Source organism: Populus alba, chromosome 9 (genome assembly GCF_005239225.2).
Source record: "Populus alba chromosome 9, ASM523922v2, whole genome shotgun sequence".
In the NCBI taxonomy this organism is placed as follows: Eukaryota; Viridiplantae; Streptophyta; class Magnoliopsida; order Malpighiales; family Salicaceae; genus Populus; species Populus alba.
In genome coordinates this window covers 6522269-6543271 of record NC_133292.1, presented here as the reverse complement: position 1 = coordinate 6543271, position 21003 = coordinate 6522269, and the positions used below count along the sequence as shown (strand labels likewise).

At 35.2% G+C, this 21003-nt stretch overlaps 3 protein-coding genes and 1 non-coding gene across 5 annotated transcripts; 2 read left to right on the top strand and 2 right to left on the bottom strand.

Moving 5' to 3' along the window:
* Positions 1-359: 359 nt before the first annotated feature.
* On the top strand, positions 360-7630 carry LOC118027648 (stomatal closure-related actin-binding protein 1). Of its 2 annotated transcripts, XM_035031048.2 has the most exons (13): positions 363-572; positions 1247-1546; positions 1992-2120; positions 2261-2353; positions 2512-2652; positions 2978-3046; positions 3565-3648; positions 4222-4402; positions 5116-5232; positions 5474-5532; positions 6605-6739; positions 7009-7158; positions 7279-7630. In XM_035031048.2, the coding sequence occupies exons 2-13, from the start codon at positions 1265-1267 to the stop codon at positions 7321-7323; spliced, it is 1485 nt and encodes a 494-aa protein (XP_034886939.1). In that variant the 5' UTR covers positions 363-572; positions 1247-1264; the 3' UTR covers positions 7324-7630. The 2 variants fall into 2 exon arrangements, with proteins under 2 accessions (XP_034886940.1, XP_034886939.1); XM_035031049.2 differs by lacking the exons at positions 7009-7158; positions 7279-7630 and adding an exon at positions 6873-6984 and having other exon boundaries at positions 360-572.
* A 3028-nt stretch (positions 7631-10658) lies between these two features.
* Positions 10659-14334, bottom strand: LOC118027650 (G2/mitotic-specific cyclin S13-7). Its single transcript, XM_035031050.2, has 8 exons — positions 13931-14334; positions 12932-13035; positions 12616-12837; positions 12413-12529; positions 12066-12314; positions 11801-11962; positions 11513-11694; positions 10659-11294 (listed from the first exon to the last, which is right to left on the bottom strand). The coding sequence occupies exons 1-8, from the start codon at positions 13974-13976 to the stop codon at positions 11150-11152; spliced, it is 1227 nt and encodes a 408-aa protein (XP_034886941.1). The 5' UTR covers positions 13977-14334; the 3' UTR covers positions 10659-11149.
* Positions 14335-18356: 4022 nt separating this feature from the next.
* Positions 18357-19908, top strand: LOC118027651 (F-box/kelch-repeat protein At5g26960). Its single transcript, XM_035031051.2, has one exon. The coding sequence runs from the start codon at positions 18475-18477 to the stop codon at positions 19735-19737; it is 1263 nt and encodes a 420-aa protein (XP_034886942.1). The 5' UTR covers positions 18357-18474; the 3' UTR covers positions 19738-19908.
* An 802-nt stretch (positions 19909-20710) lies between these two features.
* Positions 20711-20783, bottom strand: TRNAA-UGC (transfer RNA alanine (anticodon UGC)). Its single transcript has one exon. It is a non-coding gene; the product is annotated as a tRNA-Ala (tRNA).
* Positions 20784-21003: the final 220 nt, after the last annotated feature.

Below are 21003 nucleotides of genomic sequence, written 5' to 3'. Positions count from 1 at the left end.
TTAATTGAATATTTTTTTTAAATTAAATACAATAAAAACTAATGCACTACTAAACACGTAATTAATAATAGTTTTAGTCTTTTAGATGGCTTCAGGCTAAAAAAAAAGTACAACATTGACTTTTTTTACTCGATATCATGTTTTTTTTTTTAAATAATTTTTTTATATTTTAATATACTAAAATTAAAAAAATATTTTTAAAAACTACTGCTTTAACACTAACAAAACAATACATTAGAGTTCATTATCAAGCCATCTGGTACTTATTTGAAAAAAAGTAAAATAAAATATAAAAAATAAGTAATAAAGTCATAAGGGCGGCTTTTTCTTTTCCCTTTCCTTTTTTTACTTCTTCTTTGCTTTCCTTTTTAAAAAGTGAAGCCTACCCACCTTTGCATCTTCCATTTAAATTCATAGATAAAGTATCATTCTGTCTCTCTGTGAATGAACAGTCGAATTCTCTCAAAAATATTCAATCTTGGCTAGTTTAAGTTTCATCTGATCTAAGAATCTCAAAAACCCATCTATCATCTCTCATTTATTTGCTGTACTTTAAAGTATTTTCATGATCTGTAAGTCCCCAAGTTTCTCCCTTTTTGTCTCCATTTTAGCTTTTCTTTAACCCCAAAAGATATTAGAGAGCTAGGGTTTCATTTTCATGTTTCTCTAGCTCTTTACTTTGACTTCTTAGCAGTACTATTGTGTGTGCTTTGTTGTTTCAGTCTTTGCCTTTTGCTGATGTGTGTTTTCTCTGATTATGATGTGATTAACCTTTTATAGGAACTTTTTTGGTATTTGTTTATAGTTGTTTCTGCTGTTTTTGATCGCCGTCAAAGCTTATAATAGTTAAAGGTTTTCCTTTTGATTTCGTGGATGATTGTACAAAATAATTTTTTGATCTTTAGCTTCTTGCCATTTTTTATGTTATCTCAGCTCTTTTTGCTGACTGTAACTGCCTGTTTGATTGCTGAGAAAAACTCTGGAAAATTAGGAGAAAAATTAACATGAGAATTTCTTTATTTTTGAAGTTTTGATTCTCTTACTAATGAAAGATTAAAAATCTCTTTTTTTAAGCAAGTAAAAAGGGTTACTCCCCCCCCCCCCCTCTGATTAGTTACTTGACTGGATTAATTTTGGTAGGTAAAACGCTGACCTGCATTTTGCTTTTTTATGTTGAGAAATTCTTTTACATTGATTATGTAATTAATCCATTTCTGTTAATATTACCTATTTGATTGTCAAACAGGGTAGTCATATTGAGACAATGACCAGGGTAACCCGTGATTTTGGAGATACTATGCAAAAAGATGCTGTCCCAGCTGTATCAGCTGATGTTGCATTTGCTTCTAGTCGGTTTCCTAATTACAAAATTGGAGCTAACAATCAGATTGTGGATGCAAAAGATAGCCCAAAAGTATTGTCCATGAAGGAGGTTGTGGCACGCGAGACTGCTTTACTTTTGGAACAGCAGAAACGCCTCTCTGTCCGTGACCTTGCCAATAAATTTGAAAAGGGATTGGCTGCTGCTGCCAAGTTGTCAGAAGAGGTTAAGTTTCTTTTAAATTGTATTTAACATTTTGTTTTGTTTCTGGAAGCTTGATTTGTTTTGCTTTAGATGGATTGTCTAATTTTTGAATAACTTGACCTCCTCAATTGTCTGTTACTTTACCCTTTTGGTTGCAGAGAAATTTGAGTTTGGTTAGGGAAATAGTTTTCAAACTTATTCTTCACGTTATTTTTCAACCATGCCAATTGGAAGTAATAAATTCAGCTGACTGATTACATGGTTTTGTGTGCTTTCTTTTTTTCTTGTCAATTGAGTGGAGCATCAATTAATTGTGGAAAAAAGTTGGAAGTCAGTTGTTTGTTTCATATCAGTGGTTGTTTGTTTCTCCATTTCTCAAGCTTTAAGACTTTGGAGTTATTAATTTGCTGATGAGAATGGATGATATAAGAAATCAAATTATAAGCTATTCAACTTTTGATTACAGGCTAGGCTTAGAGAGGCAGCTTCATTAGAGAAACATGTTCTATTGAAGAAGCTTAGGGATGCGCTAGAATCATTAAAAGGACGAGTGGCAGGTAGAAACAAGGATGATGTGGAAGAGGCTATTGCCATGGTTGGTCTTACTTCACTGCTGCTTTTATCAAATTTCTCATCCAAAAATTTTGATTTCATGTGTAACTTACTGAATTGGTTCTGCTGCCATGGAGTACTTAAAGATTTATGTGGAAAATAAATTATGGTCAATTCTTCTAGGTGGAAGCGTTGGCGGTCCAGCTGACTCATAGGGAAGGAGAGTTGATTCAAGAAAAAGCAGAAGTAAAGAAGCTAGCAAATTTTCTCAAGCAGGTAATCTAGTCTTTGATGAAATTTAGCAAATTTTTCTTAAGCTAGCAAATTCAATTCAGCAAGCTTTCCTATATATATATATATATTTTAATTTGAGAATCTGAGATAGCAATAAGCATTTTTCTGCCTCATCATCTAGTGTTTGTATCCTTTTTTAGGCTTCAGAGGATGCCAAGAAACTTGTTGACGGGGAAAGAGCTTATGCTCGTGCTGAAATTGAGAGTGCGAGAGCAGCAGTCCAGAGGGTGGAAGAAGCGATTCAGGAACATGAACGAGGGTCTCGAGCTTCCGGAAAGCAGGTTTATATTAATTATTAGTTATTACAGCTTCAATGGGAGTTTGGCCCTTTGCTAATGTTACAAATTTTAAAAAGATCTTGTTTTATGTGGATATTAGACAGATATCCTCTTTATTGCATTTCATTTTTCAATACTTGTAGTTAGCTATGAGTTGGTACTTTTCTGCTTTTGAAATTGACAAGGACAGTCTGACATCCTTTTCTTGTTCTTTTTATGCTCCTTTTGTGTTTGAATCCTGTTAAGTTTGTAGTTTGTGCATTATTTTTCTGCATTATTTTATTTTTTCATCTTATTCTTTACAAAAAAAATTTGGGTGGCATATTAGGACTTGGAAGAATTAATGAAGGAGGTTCAAGAGGCTCGAAGGATCAAAATGCTGCATCAGCCAAGTAAGGTGCGTGCTGGATCTTTGGTGAAAATTTCATTTCCCACCAGACGTTCTAGTTACAAAACTAGTTTGTTTCACTTTTCTATGAAATATGGTGAGGTTCTTGTAACATATTTGGGGCTCATGACTGTCCTTTTCAGGGTTTTTATCTATTTCTCTAAGCCTATTATGTGTTTTAACTGCATTTCAAACTAGAACTTGACAATCATAATTCATAAGTTGTTTTCAGATGCATGCATTTATCCTTTTTGGGGACCAAGTTAAGTCAGAACTGATAATGATCCTTGAAAATATAGCTCGCTTCTACAATGAAAATTACACTGCAGACTTTTTGAATGGGCACAGGTCAAAGTTATGAGTTGTAGGTTATCAGAAATTTCTAAATTCAAGGGAAATTGAGTTTCTAGGATAATGATTTTTCACTCCTCTGTAATGCTTGTGGTGACTGATAGCTTTATGAACTTTCATATCTGGAGACACAAATTCGTTTATTGATCACAAGTGAATTGAACATCTAATTGTAGGTTATGGACATGGAACATGAGATACGGGCATTGAGGATTCAACTTGCTGAGAAGTCTAAACGTTCTCTGCAGCTTCAAAAGGAGGTATTATTAGATATTATGCGCTGGTTGTAAATAGCTTTGGTAACATCTCTGTAATTCTCATTTTAACTGCATGTCGTGAAGATGCTTAGTTATTACTGCTTTTCCGCCATCATCCAATCTCAGAATTTTCATTTATAATTTGACTTGTATGGTTACTTCTCCCTGATTGTTATTTTAGTCCTCACTTTCCAAACCAGTGTTGAGTTCTTTGGTTTCAGAATGTTGTTTAAAATCTTCAAACAAGTCAAAATATGCAAAACTTTCAGGCAATATGTTTAAGTTGGTAGTTTTTGTAATTCAAAATTGAAGTCTTTGAATGGTTTAAGATCTGGTTTGGGCTTTGATTAACGTGATATGCTTTTGTCAGAGCGACTCAATGGTTAAGAGGAAATTCTTTATGCATGCTTCCTTCTAAAAATGTTTCCTGTGAGATCTTCAATTATGATCTCTTGCTTTTGACATGCAATTCTAATGTCCATCATTTTGCTGTTCATTTATACTGAACTTGCTGAATAATATATCAGAGAATTGACTTCTTAAATACACCCCCCCCCCCAATCCTATTTTTCTCAGCTGGCAAGGAGCATGCGAGCAGAGCAGAGCATATTTCAATTATTTGAACTGGATGGCACTGAAGCTTTAGGTTCGTGTTTGCGGATCAATCCTTGCTCTGATAATGCTCCAGAACTTTCAAAATGTTCCATTCAGTGGTATCATCTATCATCTGATGGTGGAAAAAAGGAGCTTATATCAGGTTTCTATCTGCAATCATGTTTCTCTTCTGGATGCTTTGAACGATTGAACAAAACACAGTAGATGTTTTATGGTTGATTCTGTTTTATTAGAGGATAGCATTTCATTCTTGCTTAGTGTCTTTAAGTTATTTAGTTTCTGTCTTGTAGATTTGATCTAGCCACTGCCAACCCTTTGTGAGATGATTGTCATTTTGTGAACCAAACAGTTGCTATGAAGCATGAAACCTGTTTGTACATGATTTTGTCACCCTTTTTGTTAAGCAAGCAACTTGTTGGATGCAATGCTGCTTGTTCTCCAACATTCAACTATCAACAGAGCATTTTTTTATTGAGGATATGAGCGGGATCTGAAATGCAATAGATTGATTGAGATTTCAGTATCTTGATATATGAAGGTTGGATTGGCTGAATTGTGTTATCAAGCAAGGCTAGAATAGAATATGGGATGAGTTATGTGAAAATGGGTATTTGCCCTGCAAGTTTAGATGAATTGACAGAAAATTAAATGGTTAACAAGTTAGACACTTTGATTTTGATTTTGGAGAATATCCATGGAGTTAGAGGGTTAAATGAAAATGGTTTTTGCTAGTGAGTATTTGTGGGATTCATGAAGAGAATAGCATATTTTGGGTTGTTTATGATTTATGCGTAGTTAACATAATGCTGCATGAAAGAGACTATTGACTGCTTTCATTAATTTTACTCTCTACAGGAGCTACCAAACCAGTTTATGCTCCAGAGCCTTTTGATGTTGGGCGAGTCCTGCAAGCTGAAATTATTTCTGATGGCCAACAATTTTCTTTGAGCAGTGCTTGTCCCATTGATCCTGGTCTGTATTTGATCTGCTTCTCTAAGCTGGTTCTTGGTTTCCAATTTTTATGGATTCAGCTCAACAAAGCTGTGATCCCAAACTAGTTGGACAGACTACATAATCATTTTTCATGACTGTTCTCAATTTCCATTAGTATATGGAACTTGATAATTAAAATTATGTGGTTCACATGTTTGTACTTGAAGTTCTGAACCGTGCGATTTAGAAAGACAACTGGCTGATGTGATTTTGTGAACAGCTGCTGGTCTGGGAAGTTATGTGGAGGCACTTGTGCGAAAACATGATGTTGAATTCAATGTAAGTTGTGCTAAAACTGGTTTAACTTTTCTCTGTTTTTTTGGTATCTAAACATGTCAAGTTCAATATTTTGGAATTGTTATCTGAACATTGCATATTGTGCATCTTTACAATGGCCATTTCAGTGATTTTTGTTACCCTTGTAAATTGAAGGGTGGGTTGTGGGTCAAGTTCTGGCCAGGCTGACCCATGGTGTTGGTCACTGGTTTAAATTGAACTTAGACCAACATCAAGTCTCCATGGATGCCTGATGAAGTATAGACAAAAGTGCATGTGCACGTGGTAATTGGATATTTTCTTTGTGTTCATTCTTGAATCTTGAGGGCTTGCTGATGTTTTCATTCCAATGCTCTTACTGCAATATGTTAGTGAAAAGGTAATGATATTTGGGTATTTGCAACTTAGTGCAATGTAGGTTCTTTGACTCTTATGGCCTTAAGAGAGTGTACATACACATACAGAAAAATAGGAAAAGATGTATATTAGAGATTCTGAGGTTATGACTTTGAGGACACAACCCTAGTTTATAGGAATAATCACAATGAGGGATGTTTAGTTGTGTACCTGATTCTGCTTCCTTCATTGAGTTGAAGGGGTATTTTCTTAACCATTGTAATGATCAAGGTGGCATTTACACTCCCATACTCTCATTGCTTTTCCTTGAGCATGGAAACATACATGCATTCTAGTCTCTGCCCAGTGTTTCTTGTTATTGCTAAAAATGCTTTGGGATGTGAGGGCATCATAGATTTTCCTTTTCTTTTTGAGATTAGCAATGAACTGATAAAGGCAACACTCAAACTTGAGACCATACCCCTCTTGTTTTGCAAATGCCATTGAGCTGGAAGCTCATGGATCGAGGGCATCATGGTAATAACTCTTCAAGGATAACATGTTGAAGTTTACATTCATCTTGGTGGAAGTTGATGGAATTTATAGAGGGTGTTTAGCTTAATGTTTTTTAGCTTAATGTTGTCTCATTGTGGTACGGGGCCAAATAAAAAAGAACTGTATTTTTCCATCAAAGTATAAGGATGCTATTATTCACCATTTAATTTTGTTTACTTTACAGGTCATTGTTACCCAGACGAATGGGGTAGATCATCCATCAGAATCTATTCATGTGCTTCATGTCGGAAAGATGAGGATAAAGCTTCGGAAAGGGAAGTCGACAAATGCTAAAGAGTACTACTCTACTTCAATGCAGGTAAGATGAGCTGTTTTTTCATTTCTCAGATATCGCAGATAAGATGGTTTTGTGTTTATGAAAGTCCATACCCTTCACTTCTTTTTTACTTTTATTCCCTTTTGATTGCAAAATATTTTGGTCTGTCCTTCAGCACACGGACACACACACCCCTCTTATGTGCCTATGAAGTTGTCAACGGTTCTTTTGTTGGACATTAGTGTCTTATTTTGGTTTTATCAATAAATGACCCTTTGGGTCAGCCATTTCTCACACTCCTATGCTTTTAGCTGTGTGGAGTTAGAGGAGGTGGGAATGCTGCAGCTCAAGCATTGTTTTGGCAAGCAAAGAAAGGGCTTTCCTTCGTATTAGCATTTGAATCTGCAAGGGAGAGGAATGCAGCCATTATGCTTGCAAGAAGGTTTGCTTTTGATTGCAATGTAAGCGCATCTCAAAATCTATCCATAAATCCTTGTATCAAAGTTTTATACATTAGCGTGATTGATCTTTTTGTCAAATGAAATTAACCCTTTTTGTTTTTGCTATCATTGGAATGCCAGATTATGCTTGCCGGGCCAGATGACAGAGCGCGTTTAGGATCTTAAACCAACCTCCATTAGTCTTCTGTTTCACTAATTGTAATTAGGTTGAGTTTGCACATGTACCGTAGGTTTGTAATAGTAGGATTTGGCATGCATGATTGTGTTGTGGGCTTCCACCATTCTTTTTTCTTTTTCATTCGTAAATTTTTCCAAGGCATTGTTTTTTTATTTTGCCTTTTTATAGTGTAGCATACCCCCCCCCCCCCCCCTGCAAATGGAGATGGATTGCAGTCGTCTCAAATCTCTTAAACATAACTGCAGGTGTTGAATGGTTTTTGTATGATGGCTGCACAATTGGTTATTGTTTTAAGAGATGTGTGCTATGTATATGCTATTAAAGTTTTAAACTATGCAAGCTGCATGTAATATGTTTGGGATTGTTACAATATGATGATACTTTCATGTAATTGAGCAAGCAATATCTTCATGAAGACATCGATCCATCCAACATGGATGAAAATGTCATAAACTGATCCACAACGTGGCATTACAATCCCCACAATATCATGTTCACCAGCTATTCTTCCAAAAGATGCAGCAAAAAAAAAACATGTACCCCTGCCCGTGTGCCAAGTAAAAGCCCGGATCATATTAATATCCTGATTGGATTTCGATGTATGAATTACTAGCTGGCTTCTGCGTGCAATCGGGCAAATTCCATTAAAACAATGCAATAAATTTGCCAGTATTGAGCTCTGTTATGGTGGTTTCCATATATATTTCCGGGCTACTTCTTGAAGCAGTACGAATTGGCAGCAACCCAAAAGGCTGTCTGAAAATCGAAAGGACTGTCCATGAACCTCTCTCGGAGGTGTCCTTCAGGGTCATTCCAGGTTTTGGAATCTCTTCTTGTTGACGAAGCGCTAACCAGTTATTGTGCATTTTAACTGGTTTCGGCCTGGAACAAGGAATGCGCTAACAATTTACTCTTGGAACAAGGAATGCTCCAGGTGAGTGCAATCTCATAGTTTATTTCACCACCATCTTGAGGTGAGGAATTTGCTGTATATCCCTTTCAAACACTATCTTGTTCCAGTAATGCTAGTTACTGTTGCTTCTTGTACTTTTTCCATCAGTCTTTAGTTCCTTGCAAGCTCTGCCATAATCCAGACTAAAAAAAACATGTTCTACTTGTGAGGCAGAACTCGGACATCAGTTTCGTGTATGTATATAGTGACACAATTTTCATCTTTTCTTCCGGAAGCACATAATTAGAGAAGGCTAGTTTTCACTCATCAACAAGTTATTTATCTGAGTTTCCTTTAGATCGTCAGTTGAGAGTTGGAACTCGTGCACAACAAAAAAGATATATGAGGTAGACAAGGAAAAGAAACACTTAAAACTTGCTAACTAATCCTGGTTTACAAGTGGAGTATTATGATCAACCAATCCTTACTCGTATTGGTCATAAACTGGGGCGTACTATTCGAAATGATGACAGCGCCGCCTCCAGTACCGGGGCAAAATTTGCAAGGATTAGTGAGGAAATTGATCTTAACAAGCCATTGTATTCGAAATTTCGTATGAAACGGAAAATTTGGAAGGCCGAGTATGAGAACTTGCACTTGGTCTGTTTTCATTGTAAGAAAGTATGGTCACCGAAAGGAATCTTGTTCTGACATACAGGAAGGAAACAACTTGGATTCTATGGACGAGAATTCACCTCTCTCGGTCCCAGTAGCCGATCCAACTCCAGTGATTAGACCGGAAATTGGTGAACCATTTGGTTCGTGGATGCTGTGCAAAGGAACAGAAAATGAGGGGGGAAATCCGTGCTTAAGAATCTCTAGCTCACGGTTTGGGAATTTGGGAGAAGATCTCATGGATAACATGGTGATGGATTGGAATATCATGCTAATCTTTCTCTGCCTGTCCCGAATTCTTCTCCTGTTATTAATTAGCCTCACAATTTCAGGAATGGAAACCCTACACCTCAAGGCAAATCTGTCTGTTTTGAGTCGGTCAATGAAGGGGCTTCTATTTCTAATGTTAGACCTCAAGGGTATCTTGTTGTTAATGGACCTCGTAATGCCCTCCCTAGACCAAAACCACGTGGAGTGATGGCCACACACGAATCTCATAAACTCAAAGACCATCAGACAGCAGCAAATGAAAGTAACATGGCCAGTTCTCATCAGTTTTTGAACGGTATCAATTCTCATAGTCATGTTGTTTCTAATACTGCCACTCATCTTTCTTCCCACTCAGACTCGACACTTCCTCTTGGTTTCTCTATTAATCAGTCTCCTAAACAGACCAGATGACTTTGTTAAAGCGACCCAAGAGGGCCAATTCTGCGAGGGTGTCGTGTCTGAAGAAATTGCTTCCATGCTTGGGATTGGGGACTCACAACTTCTTGTTGTTGGAGTTATAGAAGCAGTGTCTGCTAGAGTGGACAGGGTGTCTAACTAGGATCGTGGTTTTGTTACTAGGATCGTGATTTAAACAGGTTTCCTCATCTCACCTTATTTATTGCGGATTTTATATTGGAACTGCAGCAAGCTCCAGTTTTCATTCTATTTTAATGGAGTTGCTTCGTATGAACAGAGTTGATATTGTTATTCTCGCTGAACCTATAATTATTAGTAAGAATGCAGATAAAGTTTCTTAGAGTTTGGGTTTTGATAATGTGCTTAGGGTGGATGCTGTAAGGAGATTCCTTACAATTAGTATTAGAGCCACTTTCCAAGGGTAAAGGAAGGTTGCTTTTGTTCTGAAGCTATCAACAATGGTGGAAAACAACAAGATCAAGGCTCTAACAATACAATGGTTGATGGAGTTGCGGCAGAGATTAGTTTCAATGATGCAGGGACTGAAGAAACAGTTTAAAAGAATTCAATACAATCTCTGTATTTACAGAAGAAAGAAAGAATAATAATAATAATAATAATAATAAACACCAGGGGGGGGGTGTTGAATGTTCAAACTGTTGTATACAGTGGTTATTCTTTTGTAATGAAACGTTGCACATGAAAATTGGAGCAGGATGTAAAAGGATGTAAAGTAGCATGTAACCACTCATAATCTAATTGCTTAATTAGAGAAGCGAACACAAAGAATGTAAAAGAATCTTTAAACTAGAATCAAATGAAGCATTTCTCACATATTTTGACAGCTGCTTCACCAAAAGGCGCAGGATACTAAATGAACACTACGGATCGTGATAGCAGCATGATCTTCTAAGAATGTAAAAGAATCTGTAAACTAAATTCAAATCAAGCATCTCTCATGTAGTTTGACAACTGCTTTACCAAAAGGAGCAGGATACTATACGAACACTACGACGGATCATGATAACAGCAGCATGATCTTCAAAGAATGTAAAAGAATCTTTAAACTCGAATCAAATCAAGCATTCTCACGTAATTTGACAACTGCTTCACCAAAAGGAGCAGGATAATACATGAAGACTATGGATCATGATAGCAGCAGCATGATCTTCCCTATTAACTAAAACACTACTGATATATGGAAGACGCAAGCATCTAGCCATCAAAACATTCAGACTTTCAAAATTAAGAATCCTGTTCACCGAAATGTTACAACTTTTTCATGGTGATTCAGATGAAAGGCCTCTCTGGCTGGGGTAAGAAGAGCCACAGCACCACGATCTGCACCTGAGAATTTCTTGTAGACAGCCTTGAGCTTACACATCAAAACATTAAGACTTTCAAAAATAGAATCTTGTTCACTCAATTGTTGTATAAAAACTTTTTCATGGCGATCTGCACTTGAGAATTTCTTGTAGACAGCCTTGAGCATACGCATCAAAACATTAAGACTTTCAAAAATAGAATCTTGTTCACTCAAATGTTTTATAAGAACTTTTTCATGGCGATTCAGATGAAAGGCTTCTGGCTGGGGTAAGAAGAGCCACAGCACCACGATCTGCACTTGAGAATTTCTTGTAGACAGCCTTGAGCTTACTTTCAGCAGCTGCAGTGTGAAAATGAACCAGGAGCTTTGCACAATCCCTGTTGCATGACAGAACTAAAACATTAAAAGTTAACTATGTGGCATCCAACCAACAACCAACAGTGTGCCAAATTATGGTGTGGTTAAGGTCACAAACTAGAGAAGCCTCAGTACTGTGTGCCACATTATGGCACACCATGATTGTTACTAGCAGGGAGTCGGGCAAAGCATAGTTTAACTTAATTATGATCCATATTTTTAGTTAAAGAAAAGTTACATTAACATATCTTCAGTGTAGCCAGTGTGGTGCTTTAAAGTTTCAGTCCAGAAAGGGATCTTATCCAGAGTGCATCGAGCAGCATACACAGCTGATGCGGCAATTTTTGAAGGACCATACTTGACAACAACCGGATATTGCATCAGACCAAGTTCAGACAGGAAGAACACCAGATTCTCTGTCTACATCAGTGAAACATTAGCTTAATTATGATGAGCCATATCAAGGAGGTATCAACATGAAAAAGCAGGGCTTGAAAACAAAATTATAGCAATGTTGCATTGGTACCTCTTCATCGGATGGAATGGAGGCCTTGATATATCTAACAAGGAAAACATAGGGTGTTGGAACTGTTAGATACCACTCTAGCTTTCCTAAGATTGCTTTCTCCATTGCCAGAACTTGCTCTCTTATATAGGCATTGTCAGATATGCGAACAAAGTCATTAACCTGTAAATTTGAGAACAAAAGAATCATCATGTCTGGAGAGTGAGTTCAACAGAAAAAACAAAAATGCCAAGGCAATAATATTGAAAAGTGAAGAATACTGCACCTCTGGTGCCCATATTTCTTCGTACTTGCAAGCTATAAGCATTGAGCTGATGCCAACCAACTGAAGTTCCCTCCTTGGTACCAACTTCAATGCTAGGAACCTATCCACAATATTTATGGTAAGATAGAGAGTTTCCGGCATTAGTAAAAACTTTCGATGAACATCAATCAGCCAATCTACAAGGATCGATCTCATCTTTGCATTGATGTCTGGTTGGAATTCCAAGTAGTCATGTACCCTACTGTCAACCTGCATAAAACTCGTTATGTTAATGTGTGTGTCAGAGAGAGAGAGAGAGAGAGAGAGAGGCATAGATAGATATATGGAGAGAGAGGGGATATCTTAACCTCTGTAAGCTTGTAAAACTCGTACATATCATCAACGTATTCAACTACTGCCAACTCATTATTAACATCAGCAGCATCAATTTCCACCAGTGTATCCTTAGGCTTACCACAAGCGGCCTAGTGTTACAAACCACATCAGTAAATAAACAATCAAAAGGATAGAACAAATTATACATAAACCAGAAGCGAAACTCTCTGATTACCTTGCTTCGAGCAGTGAGGATTGAAGTGAGTGTCTTGACTTCTTTCCTTGGTACCCTGCTAACAGGTTTACTCTTTTCTGTTTCCTCAGAGCTTATCACAATGACATCCTCAGGTCTATGTTTCTCGTTAACCTTCCTTATTGCTGCTGCTGGTAACTTTCTAGCTGCAGGAGCCCTCACATTACGAGCAACCACAGAATCTACAACTTCTGTGATTGGTTTCTGCAAGAAGGTGTTGAGTGCATTCATTAGGTGAGGTTCCAAAAGAACCCGACTCCCGGTTACAAAATGGTCACACCAAAAAATGTTAGCTAACCTTCCCTTGCAAAGATACACGATCATTCACTAAATTGCCAATATCTTGAAGCACTCTTCTATTCATTCCATCTGCTGGTGCAAAAGCCTTCTGCTTCGCTTCTCCTAAAAGAAAAGGAAATAAAATTAATCTAGCAGTGTAAAGTTTACAGAAAACATGTTTACAAAAAAAAAAAAAAAAGTTGCAAGACAGTACAAAATTGATAAAAGACACCCACTGTGTTAAAACATGATACTATCAGCATCAAATTCAAGAGAATACGATAAAGGACACACACAAAAAATCAATCCATCAAAGAAGAAAAGGAAGGACTGAAAGATACTCGTGAAATTAGAATGCCAATGCTTCCCATCAAACAAGACAATCCCAATATCAAAACTCAAAATGTGAAAGAATTACTATTGGTAAGGACAGAAATCTAATATGCAAATAGACAGCGAAATCTTAAGGCAATTGCCTCTATATTCTATCAATTAATCAAACAACAAAACCATACTAAAAGAGAATATGAAATACCCTCAAACAAAAAAAGCAAAGAAAGAAAGAAAGTAAGCCTCAAAAAAGGAACAGAAATCAATCCCATTTTGCAGATTCAATAAAGGACTCTTAAGAGTAAATTTCTTTTTATTATAAACCAAATTATCATGCATCGAAACCGTAATCACACACATGAACAAACTATAAAGGAACCAAACCCAAAGAAAGAATCACCTATGCATGCATTCAGACCAGATCATAAAAAACCCTTCAAAATACAAAAAGGAAACAAACGATAAACAAAAACCAAAACCCAACAAGTAGTTTTTACCTAAACCATATCAAATACCATGATCAAACCTAAAGCAGAACCAAAACCACAAAGAAATAACCTTTCACTCATAAAAACCACAAATAACCGTTCGAACCACAAAAAATGAAACAGAAACGCAAAAAGAAACAAAACCCAGAAAAAAAAAATTAAGAAACCAAGACCCAAAAACAGAAATTTTTTTTTTTTACCTCTGGGTTGTTGTGGATAAGAAACAACAAGATTTCTTGAACCCATTGTGTTTTCTTATTGATTCTGACCAAAGACTCTTTCAAATATTGATGATAAAAACTCTTGGAGAAGACTACTTCGTGCCTTTCCTTCTTCAGCGTTATTGACCGCCACCCTTCTTCAAACCTTTTATCTCTCTCTACAAACCCTTTATCTCTCTGAAATCTCCGCAAATTCTTTCTCTGTTTCTTGTATTTGTTTGCGTCTGGTGATGTGGAAAACGAGAGCGCGCAAGCAAGCAAATGAAGTCAACGAGTCAAAGAAGACTAATTTTGAAGAGACGCAAGGACCTCCAACGGTCGATTTTTTGGTTAATTTCCACCGTTTGATTGTTCAGATCTGACGGACGTGAAGGCGTTTGTGGTTTTTTTGGATTTGACTAGATAGCTTGATGATGTGCAAAGCTACGAGCCGAGCTGATCTTCTAAAAGCATAAAAAACAATGTTTAAGTGCTGTAAATTTAAAAAAATTAATGACCCTACGTTATAGAAAGAAAACTGAAAAAAAAAATGATTGTTAAATTCTAAAAATCAAAATGATTAAAGATAAAATTAAAAAAAATATTAATGAAAGTACTAGTAAATCAGGCTGATAAAATTATAAAAAAAATTAAAATTACAACGATGATGAATTTAAAAACAAATTTAAATTTAATAAAAGAACTAATAGTAAAAATTAAAGATAAAAAATATTGAGAACTAAAATCTCAAATATCATTAAATATTGGAAATTTTAAGTCAATAAATTCACAAAAAAATCCCAAACAAAAATAAAAACCAAGTAAGTAAGGACCAAATTTGAAAAAAAAAACAATTGAAAAAATCAAATTTAAAATACTCGTCCTGACAGTTTGACTCGTGACCTAGAGCTTAGAACGATCGGGTTTCAAAAGTAATTGGAATAAAACATAAAAAATATTTGATGCTTGTATCTAATTCAAAAGCAAAAATCCTTATAAAAAAAGTTGAACAAAACCTAAAAAAAAAAAAAAGCTTTATATAACACGTGTTTTTTTTTTCCAAAACAAATGAAAAATCCCATAAGAAGTGGAAAAAAAGTAAGAAAATGCCCAATGATGAAACCGAAAAAATAGCTAAAAAAGAAAAAAATAAAGTGAATTTGGGTGAATCTTGTAAACCCAAGTTAATCTCTCAAAATAACAAACTATTAAATTCCAAACCTAAGCTCAATTAGAAAGCTCAATATAAAACAAATTCAATCATGAAGGATGAGATAGATTAATTTAATTACAAAAAAAAAAACTTTTTAAAAGAGAAAGATATAACAAAGAACACCAAAAAAGATTGAGGTAGTACCAAACCAATTTAATATTAAATGATAAAATAAATTAATTTAATCTAATAAAAAAAATTCCTTTCAAAAGAGGTAGATTTAGCAAAGGCAAAATAAAACAAGGCAACTCGTGTTACTTTTAAAAAGTCAGAAAAGATTCCATTAAAATAAAAGAAATATCTAATGATGAAACCAAAAAATAAAAATTTGAGTCAACCCAACTTAACTTTAATAATATGCGAGTCAAGATATGAGATGAAGATTATCTTATAAAAAAAAAAAAAAGCAGAACAAATTACAAAGTTTGGGGCCCAATAAGTTAGTATCAAATGATGAAAACAACAAAAAAAATATTTTAAAAATTCAAAAAAAAATCAAACTTTAACTAGATTAGTCATTGAAACTGGTGGGCCGGGTCATAGTTGTAGAAAACAAGCATATGAAAAAATAACAAAACAAAATTCTCAATCATAAAAAAATAAAAAATAAAAACAATGAGGACTCAATACTCTATAAAAAAATAATTAAAAGAAAAAAATTAGGAATTAAATTGAAAAATAAAATAAATAATAAAATGAAAAAAAAGAGCAGTAAAAAAGAAACAAGAATCAAAATTGAAAACAAAAAAAAAATTAAATAGTTCTTTTATTATTATTTTTTTCTCAATGCACCGGAGTTTGAGTTTTGAAATTTATTATAGCCGTTAATTGTACGGGCGAGGATATATGTGGGCTTCTATTGTGCTATATAAATCAGTTCGGGAATAAAGGCAAAAAGAAAAGAAAATGGTTGTTGCTCATCTCCTCTCCGGCCACTGGCCACTGGATCTCCTCTGGGAGAGGAGCTCAAGGCCGTAACTAGCAAGTCCACAGCTATCCGCTCCATTCAAATAATAATAATAATAAAAAAAAATCATTTAATTAGTTAAAAACTGTTTTGCATAGTAAATAAAAAAATCATTTTATATTATTTAAGGATACATAAACAAGCATAAAATTTAAAAAAAAAAATAGAACTAACCTATTTTGTAAAACATATAATCTAGTATCTTTCTTTCTTATTAAAGATAGAGCTGAATTTACATATTAGCATTGGCATATATTTTATATTGTCATATACAAAAAAAAAAAAAATTGCTAATAAAGAGCATGAGTGTCTTTTTAATTTTGCTATGTAAAATTTATTAATTTAAGAATTGTTTTGTTAAAATAAACGTTTCAATATAGAATCCGTGTTTCTATGTATATTTATAATTATAACGAAGTATGGAATATTTATTTTTTGTTCTTTTTATTTAGACACGCTACAAGTTTATACGGGTTGTGCTTGAACGTGTTTGGTAATGTGGTAATGGTTGTTTTTTAAATAGTTTTTCGTGCCGAAATACATGCCAATGATATTTTTTTATTTTTTAAAAATTATTTTTAACATCAGCACATCAAAACGATCCAAAAAGTATAAACCGTACTCAATTTTAACAAAAAAAAAATTTAAAATTTTACAAAACACATGTAGAAATGCAGCCTCAAATGGGCTCTTAGACCTGTGAATCTGACCTACGTGCTAAAAGTGCTCTTTTTCCCCCTTTAGATGAGAATCAGGTTCTTAGTGGATAAGGTAATCCTCGAATCATTTCATCTCTATAAAAATCTCAATCCAAAAATCCTCGGACTGGTCAAAACTTCCATGGTTCCATTGAACCAAGAATATGGTTAAAGGGGAAAAAACATGATAAAACAACCAAGCATCTATAGGTGCCGATGCAAACATATATATATAAAGATTGATATAAAACGGTCCCCGCCCTCTTTCTTTTTGTTGCTTTTACGGGTAACTTTGTCACATGGATAAGTGTACACTGTACAGTATATATTGGCTAGGCTTGCATTTATATTTAATATTTCTCGGATGATAAAATGCTGACCGAGATGACGTGGATTTATCTCATTTCTAGGACCAATAATCTTAGGTGTTATTATATATCGAGTCTAATAGGACACGAGTTTGTCAAGCTATTAAATTTAATGTTTCTGAATTCAATTATGTGTTGAGATTTAATATACATTGATTTGATAAATTATCATGTCTAATATTTTTAAATTTAATTATATTCTGAGTTTAAATATATAAAAATCTAACATACTACTTGATTTGATGTTTTAAAGGTCAACTATGTGCCCAATCCAATGTACAAGTCGAGCTCGCTGCCATTGGCTTCTTAAAGAATTAAATATTAACATGAAAATATAAAACCTCACTCCTTAACCTATTGAATTTTAAAACAAAATCACATGGTGTGATTGATAAGTCAATGCGGTACCTATACTATTATTATTCAGAATCTGCATTTTAAAAGGGGTTTGATTAACGGTGCTCACTTATTGAGTCATTTAATTATTCAAATCCATCTTTATTTTATTTTTTATAGAATTTATCGTGAACAACTAAAAAAATTATTATATAAAATAGCACCATTCATTTCTATTCAAATACTTTACTTTCATTATTTTTTTTTTATCGCAATCTAACAATAAAAAAAGTATATTAAATGCATTTATATAATATTTAATGGATGTGCCTTTTGGTTTTCTCATTTTTCTAAAAAAATGAAAAAAAAATATTTTTTATAAATACATTTTTTTTTTTGGATTTAGAGTTTTTATTCTGTAATACAAAATATTATCGAACCAACTTACACTTCAATTAAAATTAAATTTTATTTTCAAATCATCCCAAGACATACTCCGGAAATAGACGTAGTATATTCATAAAAATTAATAAAGTCTCATAATTCTCCGTAAACTTCTTCAACCATCATGATGCTAACTCTTTGAAATTTATAATGACTTATTTAGCCTTATACTAAAATATTGCTAATTAGTATACCTTAAACTGTTCCGAAAATACGATTATGTTTTAAAAAGAACACTTGCTATCGTGATTCTGCAGACATGTCACAGGCATCAATAAGTTGAAAAAGATGGTATTAGAAAAGATGACGTGTCTATTCAATATCCAGCAAGACCAATCGCCAGAAAGTCCACTTTTATAAGTTAAGAAAATGTTTTTTTTTTCTTTTTTTTTTGTTTTGTTTTGAAAAGGCTATGTCTTGTTAGCTAGCAGACCAAGCACCTGAACATAATAAGTAACTGCTTCACCTCCTCGCAAATCTCCTCTCTCCTCCATTAAACCCCCCCATAACTCTACTTCATGCCAGAAAGTTGCAACTCTCGCCCCTTCTCATGGCTAATGAAATCTTGCTTCCCAAACCCGCAAGACCCCAGCTCCAACCCTCTATCTCCAAACCCAATCATCACAGTCGCCACCACCACTTTCTCTTCTCTTCCAGACGATCTTCTCTTAGAATGCCTCTCTAGAGTCCCTTCCTCTTCCCTCCCTTCCATTTCCCACGTTTGCCGCCGCTGGTCTCTCCTCCTCCACTCTCCTTCCTTCCTCTACCTCCGCCGTCTCAACCACTCCATCCATCCCACCATCTTCACCCTCTCCGCCCCCCTTGTCGCCTCCCTCCGCCTCCAAAATCGCAATGATGCCAATACCAATGACCCTTTGTGGAAAGTTGCTTCGTGTCTTCCTTTCCCTCTGGCCTCGTTGGATAGCTTTTCTCACGCGCGTTTGTCTGTAATTGGACCCAGAATCTACATCATTGGGCGAAACGAAATGTTTTGTTATGATGTCTGGAGTGGCATAATTACTTCAAGATGTTCAATGATTTTTCCGAGAAAGAAATTTGCTACTGCAGTGCTTTCGGGTAAAATTTATGTCGCAGGAGGTGGGTCACGAGCTGGGGCAACATTGGAGGAGTACGACCCAGACACTGATACTTGGCGCGTGGTTTCAAACGCGTTGAGGAGGCGATATGGTTGCCTTGGGGCGGCTGTTGATGGTGTGTTTTATGTGATTGGGGGACTTAACATTGGTGGCGCCTTGGGTAATGAAATCACACGCGCCGCTACAGCAGGGACAGAGGCTTATATGTATGCCAGTTCGATGGATTTGTTTGATGTGGAGGCGCGTGCGTGGTTAAGGAGTAGAGTAGTTCCTGGTGGCGGGTGTGTAGTGGCTGCATGTGCTGTGGCGGGCTACGTCTACATTTTAGCTAGCCACGCGGTGGAGCTATCATTTTGGAGCTTTGATGCCCGTAGGCATGGCGGCGGAGGTGGCAGCAATGGCAGTGGGTTTGGAAAGTGGTGTAGGATAAAGAGTCCACCATTGCCAGCTCAAGTTAGACTAGACAGTACAGTGAGGTTTAGTTGTGTAGGCGTTGAAAACAAGATGGTGTTAATTCAAGTTAGGGGGTGCCTTGATGATTTGTTGAGGAGGAGTGGAAGGAGTGTTAGGGGATTGAAAGAGGGACTGGTCTTGATTTATGATTGTATTAGTGGAGAATGGAGTAGAGGGCCTGATTTGCCGGAGGTGATTCGACGCGGCGCCTGTGTGACTGTGGAATGCTAGAGGGAGAAAAATTTATGCTAAGTTTATAGCCGTTTATAATGGTGGTGCGTATTAGGCAAAGGAGTGTTATCGGGGCTACCCTACGCATGTCGTTTAGATAGCAGACAAAATCATGGGTGTTCTTGACATTTTTTAATTACACTATTTACAATAAAGAAAAAGTGGCGTGGATAGCGTGTGGTTTTTTTTTTTTTTTTAATTGAAGCCATGTTGATTTGATTGGCCTATTTTTGGCTTGAGTAACAGAAATGGACAAAATTAGGGTGATTGTGTGTTCTTGAACAAAATTATACCATTTACGATAAAGAAAATGCATTTTTTTTACTTTTTACTTTTATTTTTTTAAAACATTATCACAAGGAGTATTATTTGTTGACCAATTTTAGGAGAATTCATTATTGACCCTTTTCATGGAGTTTAGCACGGAAAGGAATCAGAGCGTGTTTTAGATTGAGAATGAGGTTAATTTTTGAAATGTTTTTTTTATTTAAAAATATATTAAAATAATATTTTTTTAATTTGTTTTTAATAACTGCATATTAAAAATGTTTTAAAATAAAAAAATTTAAAAACATGATTGTGCTTGTTGTAAAAACAAACGTAGTCTCAATCGATTGTAAATTTATCATCAATTATTCTAGTAGCCACTGTTGAAGTTCAAAATCTCAAACTACATGTAATCTCAAACTATATGTAGTCGACAAAAAATATTTCTTCCAGCTTAATACAGTGATTAGCATGATATAGAGATGATTTATTGTTGTTGTTGTTCATAAAAAACACAATATAATATAGGTTCACTGCTCAAAACTGTTTTAAAAAATTGGTCATAAGAATTATGAAAATTTTATTTTTACAAACCAGTATAGTAAATGGCTGAATGCCATAACTTATCTCATGGTAAGCTAGAAAATATATATATTGAGTCTCTAAAAATAATTATATATATATAGAATATTTAGTGTGAAACGTTTGGAGATGCGGGGGATCGAACCCCGTGCCTCTCGCATGCAAAGCGAGCGCTCTACCATTTGAGCTACATCCCCATTACGAAATCTACTCTTTAATTAGTATATAATAGATATATTGAGTTCCATAATAAAGTAAGATGACGATAGGCTAGGTAAGAAACGACACTCCGACGGTACGCACAGGATTGAAAATCTGAAATTGCTCACCGGCAGTGAAGTCCCTTTTTTATTTTATTAATTTCTAATGAATATAGGTAATAAACCGAGCCATTACGGCTCAAGAGTTAAAAAGGAA